At 41.5% G+C, this 11,279-nt stretch overlaps 1 protein-coding gene across 8 annotated transcripts in view; it reads left to right on the forward strand.

Moving 5' to 3' along the window:
- Positions 1–11,279, forward strand: part of phldb2b (pleckstrin homology-like domain, family B, member 2b) — a 37,766-nt gene that overhangs the window by 7,410 nt on the left and 19,077 nt on the right. For 6 of the 8 annotated variants that reach the window (XM_085172537.1, XM_085172538.1, XM_085172531.1 and 3 more), the window contains exons 4-7: positions 1,740–1,838; positions 2,541–2,624; positions 8,760–8,879; positions 10,956–11,140. In XM_085172537.1, the coding sequence (XP_085028663.1) occupies positions 1,740–1,838; positions 2,541–2,624; positions 8,760–8,879; positions 10,956–11,140 (488 nt within the window). The other 2 variants (XM_085172536.1, XM_085172535.1) reach the window with 2 other exon arrangements.

Below are 11,279 nucleotides of genomic sequence, written 5' to 3' on the forward strand. Positions count from 1 at the left end.
ATAGAAGAGAGGCCTGTTCGGGTTGCTGTAGCCCTGTTTTTTCCAGTCTGCATGTCAAGTATCCTTGGGCAAGATACTAACCCAAGTTGCTCGCCGATGCATCCATTGCAGTGTGAATGTAGTTACACAGCACAAAGTATAGAGAAAGGGCTTGTGTGACTGGGTGAATGTGGCATGTTGTATAGAGAGCTTTGAGTACTCTGGGAGAGTAGAAAAGCGCTATATTTGGAAGCTGAAGGGTCTGCCTCCCTTCTAGGAACAGCATGTAAACCTGCAGTCTGAGAGCAAAGTGCTCTGTTATGAGGGTCAATATGGCACTATCAGATGAGATGGGTCGTGATTATTCGAGACCCTGCTTGTGAGTGAAAGGATTTTGAATTTGATTCTGAATTTAGCAGAGAGCTAATGAAGAGAAGCCGCTATGGGAGAAATATGCCCTCTCTTTCTAGTCCCTGTCAGCACTCTTGCTTATTTCTCACTAGTTACTTTAAATTGTTACCTGAAATGAAACCAGGTCAGTACAGTTCTATCCCTACCTTTGCCCACCTTTTCCCACTCCTTTTCTCCCAAATATTGGCCCTTTTCCCAGGACAAGTCACTTCATTTCTGTGGTTACTGCAGAAGTGAGTTGGGGGGTGATGCTGTGGAAAACTGATACTGTGTCAAACATTGAGCCAGTGCATATTTATACAAGTTATTCAATCCAATTCCATGGTTACTGTTGCTTATTAACATTCATTCATTGTCATGTGTTGGTTAAAGCACAGCCTGAACCCACAGTTAGCCATGAAAAAATGAAGAGAATGCTTTGGCAACAGAGTACAACCCAAACAACAGTAACACAAATGACACACATTGCGTGGTTTCATGACTCTGTTTCATGCAGCAGAGCGAGCGCACTTGCTTTATTAAATCCAGAGATTTTATTTGGAATGTTCACTGCTATTTATATCAGGCCAGTATATAGTTTTTTCATAACAAACAACTGACTACAATTAATAAAACACATTATATTATTTCCTGTACTGTAAGGGTGGAGTATTATAGTTATTTATACTTCCTCTACTATCAGCTATCCGCAGATTTCACAGCTTCATTACTCATTCAGGTAGTATTATAAATCAAAGTGATGTGAGAGGCACACTTGTACTAGTCATTATTATTTATTAGCCCGAAGACAGGACACTGAATACTAATACAAACTGACAGGCATTATATTAAAAGCTTTAAAAGACAGCAAATATCTGCCCTTACAAGCATTACAGTGATAACTCTCATTCATAAACTTCTTGCATAGATTACAAGGCTCTGATTATACCCCAGTGAGCCAGAGAAGTCTTTTTACTTGTCTTGTCTTCTCTTTGCAATGAGAACAGTGCACACTGCATTTTATATGAATGGATTTGACACTTAACCCTTAGTCGGGGTTAATGCAGAAATAAACTTACAAACAGTACAAGGGCAGACCTTGACGTCAGAGTCAGCTTTGTGACATTTCCACTTCATCATCGCTGCCCACTGCTTTGACACACACTTTGAAGAATGCTAAGAATGTGAATAAGACCTTTTAAGAAAACTGAGTTTGTACTCCACAATGTGTCTGCATGATAACAGCATTAGATATAAGACCCTTTAATTATGACTCACACCACCTATATAGACATGATAAGTCTAATTCTATCCCCTATATTTATATATTCTGCTGATTGCAAAAAAAAATGTGTTTCTTCATGTTTCAGGGGTAACGCGCATAGGCACAGAAGATGCTCCGATTCCTCAGGATATTACCATTCAAGGACCTGGCATCGAGGCAGAGCATTGTCTAATCATCAATGAAGGTCTGTGTTGGTTCACTTTCTCTGAAATGACGTCATAATTTTGGCAGGCCCCAGAATAAACACAGCTCTATTGTCTTTTCCACACTGGCAAGAGTGCTTACATCTTTACATCATGTCGTGGGAAAGGGAAAATGACTCCTCCTTTCATTAGCAAGCTTTGAATCTTTGTTTTTGAATCCTAAAATATTATTTCGAGTAAAATCCACTGAAATCAAATCTGTGATTATATTTGGCATTTAGAAGATCTGCTCAGTACCATCCCAAGTGCAATCATTGTTATTGTGTTTTTAGAAGATTATTCTGACAAAACAGCAGCGGAAGAATAATAAACTTTCTCAATCCTCTAAAGCCTAAAATTCTAATAATGTAAGAAAAGAAATATACTGTTTCAAAATGAATATAAGACTGAGAAAGCCATCGAGCTGGATACCCGTTGGGCTTTTGATAGAATAGCTGTGAGGAGAAGGGAGGAACTGGATGATTAATTACGCTGTTGTTTTTTATTCTTGTGTGAAGCTTTGTTTTAATTACAGTAAATCTGAATAGTGAGTACCTTTTATTAACAGGGGATATTGCATGCTTTCAGAGGATGCCGTGTGGGAGCGGGATGATTAAGGCAGTTATCTCATGTTGGAGTGTAATGTTGTAGTGAATGGTATCACTGTTACTCATTTCCCCTGACTATCTCCTCATTAACAACAGGAGGGGTGGTGACCCTGGACCCCTGTGGCCACCTCTGCAGTCTTGATGGAGTCCAGGTCACTGTACCAACACCACTCACTCAGGGTAAACTCTACATGCACACATGCGCACAGTGTAGGTCAGCCTGCTCTCAGAAAAAGCCTGTATACTGCACATTGGTATCAGCATACATCTGGATACAGGCCTTTTCACATACACACACTTTGAGATATTGCCATCTACTGGCCCTTAGTAGTACTGGAGTTAATTGAAAGTTGACTTCATTGCTGACTGTAGATACTTAGCATTTCATAACTGGTGTGCAACAGAGAGACAGTGGTTAGTTTTCTGGGGGGGATATGTTTTTTTTTCTTTTTTGGATTGATTAACTCACATTCCAGTCTATCTGTGTGACTCATATGGGCACAGTTAAGTTTCGTAATGCAAACAACAGGGTGTGCAATATGTTTGTGTCCATGTACAGCTACACGCATGTAGTCATGTGAGTGTATGGATGCATTTTGGTATGTTTGTGTGTGTGTGTCTGTGTGTGTATCTTTGGGTAATTCGTAGTGGTTTGGAACAGCGAACTCCTACAATGAGTCACAGCTTCCAGCAACTGCAGAGCATGCAAACCCTTTGGATTGTTATTGGAGACTGCAGAGTGTTCTCAAAAAAAAAAAAAAAGTGTAGTCACCCAAAGTTAAATGGATCTCTCTTCTTATCTTGCTCTTCATGCCTGGCTACGTAGACGTGTCTATATTTTGTCTGCGAGTATCTTAATCTGTCTATCTCTGGCCTTTCTTCCCTCTATTCTTTTCACTTCTCTGAATTGCTCCGTCATTTATTCACAGTATGCTCTCCCATTTTCTCCACAGCTTTGTCCTTCTTTCACTTTTCCCTGTCCTACTTAAAGTGACAAGCAGCACATTCACTTGTCTGTCCTTTCTGTTTACAGTTTTCTCCTTTTTCTTGTGCCCTGGAAAAGGCCTGGACGGTTTAAGTTAAACATTGACAGGCCTATTTAACTTCCCGCTGTGCCTGGCTGACTCAAATATTGACATCATCTTGGTGGGTCCACACACAAGGCTCAGGCACAGCAAAATAGCAGGGGTGGGGAAAAGAGACTAAAAAAAACACAAGACAGGGTTAAAAAGTCAGAAGAGTATGCGTAGGAAAACAGTAGTAAAAAAGGAAAAAGATTGAGAGCATCTTTTATCCACTGGCCTCAGTTGCTCTGGGTTGAGTTGGTCGAACCACATACACAGACACTCATGCACACTAGTCTGGAGATGATTAGCTGTGTTTAGGAAATGATCTGTTCTGTATTTTGGAATTCAGAGCTTGATCTGGAATCACATCAGGAGGACACTTGTAGAGTAGCAATATGTTTATTCAACAGAGGTGGAAATGACAAAGGAAATCATTGTTGAGCAAGAAAGCCGCTGACAAACAAACTCCACAAGTACATTGTTAGTTTATTCATAAGATCTGTTAACTGGAACATTGCTGCTTTAGATCTGTTCCGTGTTTTTTTATTTTCCATTTGTCCAAGATTTCCACGTTGTTAGTTTTCAGTTCACATTTCAGAGGATTTGTAGTCATAAAACTAAGTCTCTCAACATTTACACTGGAAGGGAGCAGATGCAAATCTATGGCACATCTATGCTGCTGCACAAAACGCAGGATGCTCTAATAACTGCTCTCTTGTTTTATCTTATTTTACTGTGTGCACAGGATGATCGCAGGATAAAGGGCAAAGTAGCTGTCCACGGGTTCGTGTCATGGTAGAAATGCTTGCAAATGAAGCATCTAAGCAAAACAGACGAACAACCTTTAACCCAGACAGGAAGGCACAGTCCTCCCTCTTATTTTATTTTTTTCTTATTTACTTTTTGACGTTATCTTTCTCAGTCAATACCTTCCACTTGCATACTGCATACCGTTTCTATGCTGTTTTATCATAAAGTCTAAGCAGTCACTTCTTCATTTTAGACTCAGTAAGTCCGACTCTACACACTATACCTGCTTTAATTATAAACCAGCGGAGTGATTTTCATAGCAAAGAGCTGTTGAAGAGGTAGGTAGACAAAGAAAGCTTTAGAGGTGGGGGTGGAGGGGGGTGTCTACTAAAGACCTCATTGCCGAACTGTCTTTGAACTAACCGACTACAAACAGGGGTCGTGGCGGGTAATGCTGTTACATTAAGCTGGTCTTTAGTCACGTGCACTCATCAGTTTGCTCTTTACAGTGTCACTTCGGTGTAAGAAACCATCACTCGTTATATTTACCGTGTTATAACTTATTCCCTGTGGTTATTTATTGACCTGTCCTCCTCCTCCTCCCCCCTTTTTACCGACATTTGGTACAGTCCCGGGTTCTCGTGGATGGTAAATCAGTGAACCAACTTTCTTCCACACGGAGTCAAAAGGAGGCGGAACATCACGGAGGAGGGAGGCAGCACAGAGGCGGACAGTGGTGCTGATATATAATCTGTCTGTATCTGTTTTGCCCGTGAGGGAGAAGTTCTTGTAGTTCTTGTCATGATAAGACGCTGAAGGAAAACAAATAGCTCGAAAAGGTTTGTAACGGATTTTATTTGCTTTAGAAGTAAAGTAACGTAATTTACTCAGCCTTTGTGTTAGCAAACCTCTGCTTTACTGAACTTTATCCATCTGAAGCACTTTGTGTTACACAATGTTTCAGAAACTGTCGTAAGAGTTGGGAAATATTTTAGAATGAAAAACACACGTTGAGCTTTAAACTATGACGTAGGCTGTTTCTCTGTATATCTAGCCTATTTAATGTGAGGATGAGAAACGCAATTCATAGCTTATATTCACTTATAATATCATCATACTGCTTGGGCATCTGTTTGTTTATGTATGTGGTAAGGGAAATACCTCTTTACTCTGAAGCATATGCAGCATGCTCTTTGGACTGAATGACCAGTGATTCCGGCGTTAAAGTTATCAATCGATCTGTGTATTGGCTTATTTACAGAAAGCACACTAGTGAGCACTTGTGCCAGCCAGGATAAACAGCATTTGCTCAGCAGCTGATATAAAGGTAAAAAGTCCTCCTGATTGGTTAAAATGATTCAATTCAATTAGATTATTTTAGTCTAAAGGTCAATAGTATTCACACTGTTACTGAACTGTTACCTGATGTGCTGATCTTTGCTTGTTGCTTGCTGGAAATGGCGAAACACTGTAATTATTGCACAGGTCAGTAAATCACGTGCATCATTATTACAGCAGGTTAGAGGTGTGATTCACCCGTGTTGCTCACTTGGAGGTTGTTTTCTTATTTTTAGCCAGATTCTGTCAGTGTTCCATCACAGCGTCTCGTCTGCACCTTTTTAATGTAAATGAACTTTGTGTGCCTGTCTCGTGGTTATAAGTTAGCTGGTGAGTTCATGTGCCAGTGCAGATGTAATGTAGTTCATGGATAGAAAGGCAGACTCAGTGGTCAGGATACCTGACACCTGAAAATAAAACCTCCCTCTTTGTCACGGATGTTATTATCCTCACAAATCTTTCTGCCTGCCCACCCCCAGAACATTTGGATTTTGCTTTTTCCAGTTTTACACCGTAAAATGGATGAAATGTATCTGTTTTTGTTCGCTTTATTCTTTTCCTTAAATACTTGGTGAGAAATACAGTTAATTAGAGGGCTGTTAAGAGGTTATTCACAGGTCTGCATTCTTTGCTTGAGGGAAGTTGATTATTTGTTAATACGATTTGAGATAGAGCAGACAGAAGGCAATCCTGAGTTTGTGAGGAGACAAATTAGGCCTGTGAGTGTGAGCATGTGAGAGATGGAATGACTAATCTGCTCTGACTCTCCTGAGAAACACCAGTCTGTCTTTTCATGGTGTTACCACTATGCCCTTGTGCTTGGGAGAGGGTTAATTTGTGGTTTTGAGGACAATTTCCTCTCCCACTGGGACCTGTTTGTGTGTGTATTCATTTCATGAGTGAATACATTTAGTCTGAGATTTAATGTCAACACCGTGCATATTCTAGGGATCGTAACCAAGATAGCATTTTTCTAATATCTTTCAAATTTGGGGATAGTTTTAGTTGACCTTGCATCACCATTGTTGGGTATGATTGCCACGGATGTCACACCTGATCAAGTAGCAGGTAAGCTGGGTTTCATCCGGGCATGTGTTTGCACCTTTGAAATTGGTTTATTTTTCCTTGTAGCCTAATGGTCTCAAATTGGCAATTCCGCCTCTGATGTTAACCAAACAGAGAAGCAGATTTAAGTTTCTCCTCCCATAACATTGTGGCGAGAGAGCGCAGATCTACATGGGGACAGAAATTGGCTCCAGGCGTACAGCTCAGGCTCCATCTGCGTCCTCAAAGACTCTGAGGTCTGACTTTGTAGATTGCAAACTTTAAATTATCCCATAAATGTATATACAGGCTAATTTCAGCTTTTGTTGTTGTTGGAAAGGGTCTGCTCATATGTGTGTGCGCGGGGAAGAGTGCATGCATTGGGGGGGGGGCAAACTTAATTTGCTGGTAAACAAGTGAACACGTGAATGGAAACCCCCCCCAACATCGAAGTTATTAAAGACAGCAGACTTGAATCACAGATAAATTTAGATGTGAATTTTTTTTCACATGGAGTTTGTTTGCCCTTGTTGCGTAGACTCATATCTTCATAGCTATTGGTTTATGCTGGGGGTCGAAATGAGGAGAGAATAATTAAGAGTTACTTGCTAGCTAAGGACATGAGAGGAAATTAGAAAGACAGGAGGGTCGGGGCCTGTTAACAAATCAAGACGTCACATGTTACCATACACTTTAAAAGTGGCTATTGAGGGTAGGAAATTAGATTTTTACAAGCACTGACTGCTGTGTGTGTGTGTTTGTTTGTGAGCCCATGTCTGTGTTTGCCGTTACGCTAAATACTGAGAGGTACTGGGATTCATTAGGCAGACCCTGTTACAAGGCATGTTCCAACACACACAGATAGATAGACGTTTTGAAGATTTACACCTTTACTCACGTCTGGCAAGGAGAAGCGCTTATTATTGGCTCTTACTCATACTCGCTGACACAGTGACGTTTGTCTGTGTGTGTGTGTGTGTGTGTGTTGCTCTCAGTCTCTTCACGGAGGCCCTACATCTTTTATCGGTTATGATCCCACTTCCTCACAGGTTGTGGTCAAACCTGCAAGCTCATGTTTATATAAGTATGGATTTGAGAGTTTCACAGTCCAGCTGTGCAGACTAAACATTTCTTACACTGTTTTCGGGTGTGTGTGTGCCTGTGTTGCCCACTTCACATCTCAGCCGCAATCGGATCTCCCCACTATGCTGAGAACTGGGTGAATTGAGGGGGGGGACTGCTTGTGAAATGCTCTAAGGTAATATCTAGACTGACTCGACCTCTTTCATTTCAACTGTAATGCTCAATTCGGCTATTAATGCAGCTTTACTGCCTGAGATGTTTATGAGACTTGACATAAGTGTGAGAAAGAAAAGGCAACAAAAAATGAAATGAGAACGAGAGAAAAATAGAGGATGAAAACAATCTGGATTTTTTCCATTCAGCCTTTTTCCACACCCCCCTCCTCTTGCCTCAGTGGTTACGTCTGACTTCAGGTCCAAAGAATCTGATGTAACTGAAATGGAGCTATTAAGGAGGTGCTTTTTTAGCCTCTTACACATAACATTATAAGAGTTTTACTGTAACAGGGCTTTTCGACAATGGAAGTAGAAGAAAGACCCGCATTGACCTGTTGATATAAGAAAGCTGGCCCTCAGCATTTCTTTCCTCCTTGGCTCAAAAAGTGCATCAGTTCAGTGTTTTTATTCTTTTATTCTTTTTCCTCTGTTTTTCCCACACAAGACCTCCTGTATCTGTGTCAGCGCCGCTCTTCCTCTCTGTTGCCATCTCAAGTATTTGGACAGCTGTGGCTGCCTGTGTGTATTACAGAGGTTGTGACCCTGAGATCTTGTTTAATACCCGGCCCTCTCAGGCTAATTGATGGCCAGGCAAACACAGTCGTCTGCTGCGCGTGCGCAAGTGTGTCTAGCTGTGAATAAACACCCAGGCTCACATGAATCTACTTAAGACTTACCTCTTCACATATGCGCTGTAATGAGGATGTTGTAATGGTGTATTCTGTATCACACTAGCTTCACATGTTACCTGGTTACCTGTAGATTTTGCATCATTCGTCTCAGTAATTTGAGACGTCTGTTTGTGTTTTCCCTTTCAGGTTATTCTTTGTGTCTGGGAAAATCCTATTTGTTCCGGTTCAACCATCCTGAGGAAGCCAGCAGAATGAAGAGCATGCTTCCCCAAAAGAGTCCTGTATCGGCTTTAGCCTACAACACAGGTACATCACACAAGGGGCTGACCCTGAGCGGTGCTTGATCCCTCTTTGGTTTGTCTCCTCTGTGTCTTACTTTTGCCATTCCAGAATATACATGTAGGCCTTTTTGATGATTACTTTACTGGCTTTTCACTTCTTTGCCATCTTCAGTGCTCCATTAGATCCAGCTGATGTAACATCTGCTGCTCTTCTCACTAGTCACTTCACTGTTATGTCAGTATGGAGTTACAAATAGTCACACTCCAGATGGGTTACATCCAATTGGAGGACCACACTGACCCAATTTAACGACCTGGTTAAACCATAATTAATGTAAATAAATTCAGATTTCAAAGATTGGATGTCATCTAACTGACTGGCGGGGGGGGGGGGGGGGGGGGGAGCAGAGAATGCATGTGAGCTCAACTTTTCTGTGCACATTAACCATGGCTGCTGCCTGAAAGTGTTGGGAGGAAAGAGTCAGTGTTAGGGTGGGGGCAGGTATTTCTCTCAGTCTTCTCATATGTCTTTCCCAAATGCACTTTCACGCACATTCCAAAACCTACAATTCAAAGCATATTGGAATGTTTTGGTTGTATGGTGTCTGTCCATTGCCACGGCGATACATCTGGACTCTGCTGTCTCTTAGGCGATTTATCGAGTGCTCGAGGCTGCTGTATACAGTGGAAATCCCGCTCTTTAAACAGGCAGAAGGTGCTCATTTCTTCCACAGCTTCACGCACGTGTGTTAGGAAAGATTATTATTATGGGCAGAGATGTTCTTCACCGTCACCAACCCTTATTTTAAAGACGTCCAACTAAAGACAAGGCTCCCACACAAACACAACTGAATATGTTGGAGCAGAACAATCGTGAAAGGAGAGAGTTGATGCACACCAGCCCTCCGGTGTAAATCTGCCCATGTATGGACACAAACACCCTGTGTGTGTGTGTGTGTGTGTGTGTGTGTGTGTGTGTGTGTGTGTGTGTGTGTGTGTGTGTGTGTGTGTGAGCATGCCTGCATGTTTCTAGATCTTATGATGTCTTTCACCTTCTGCCTCAGTTCACTCCACCATGTAAGGGTTTGACATTTTCTCACACAGGCTTATATTCATCTATAATCTGTCTATGCACTTTTAGGTGCTCCAGGTTCTCGCTTTCTTTTACACATGGAACATACAGGCGGAGCCTCAGTTGCAGGAAAGTGTATATATGTGTGTGTGGGTGTATGTGGTTGTTAAACACTGGGTGGTCTAAGCTTGAACATTGTAATAGCTCCTTTTCCACATAAAGCCACAGATAATTTTGAAAACTGGGCAAGGTTTGAGCACATTGCTTTGCCCTAAGTGTTTTCACCTGCTTGGCCTTTTTCAGAAGATATTTACTGTTTTCTTTTTGGAATTTCGCACCAAAATAGTACCGGAGCTATCAGGCAGACATACTTATACTTAGCATTGCTGCCAATCTTAGCTATGCTATTGAAAGCAAATGATAGTTTATTTGTAAATCCAGCAGGAAGGAAGTAAAAATTGACTCAGCTGAGGTTTTGAGAAAAAAAGACCCCCTCACTGCTGAAGCTACTTTAAATAAAAGACTTAAGGAAGGGCGGGGGGAGCCTCATGAGGGTATTCCAGAATATTTTGTGGTTTATCTCATCTACAAAATCCTATACTGAGGAACTGAACTCAAGTTAAACTGTTTGTCTTGGATCTAATGGATGGTTTTGTGTGAATGTGTATTTGCATGCAGTTTGTGTGTGTGGGGGACAGGATTGTTTCCTATTCTCAGGGATAGGGTTAGTTGTGGATTGTTTGGTTTGAGTTTGTTCTGCCAAGGGTCCCATTTATGAATAGCTGCAGGTTTAACTATACATAAATCTCTCACTCTCGCTCTTTATTTTCATTCGCCACTCCCTCTTTCCTTCCTCTGTCTTCACCTGGCTCTTCACACATAATTTCCATATTTGTTCTTCCTGTTTCTCTTTCCCCTTTCTGTATCTACTTTTCTATCTAGTCGTTCGATAGCTTATGTTTATGTTTAACCTAGCTTTCCCATGTTATAGATTCATTTTCTTTTCCATTTAATCTCTCTCCCACCTAGACTACCTGAAGTTTAGCAGTGACTATAGCCATGCAGTTGTGGGTGGCACCTCTAGTGCTAGGGGTATGCGATCAGCATCTGAGCTTCGGGACTTGATGGACACCCTGCAGCGTAAGAAAATTGCCCTTGAAAACAGCCTGAGAGCCAACGGGAATGCCAACCCCTCCTACTTCAGTGTGACACAGGTCAGTCATCCTTTAGCTGCAACATTACCTCTCAGGGCACTTTAACAGGGGTTGTGAATGATTCTAACTGATATTCACTCATTACACGAACCAGTTGTTACATCGTTGCATTCTGCATTGTGTTCTCCAAACACAATGC

Source organism: Neolamprologus multifasciatus, chromosome 9, assembly GCF_963576455.1.
Source record: "Neolamprologus multifasciatus chromosome 9, fNeoMul1.2, whole genome shotgun sequence".
NCBI classification, from domain to species: Eukaryota; Metazoa; Chordata; class Actinopteri; order Cichliformes; family Cichlidae; genus Neolamprologus; species Neolamprologus multifasciatus.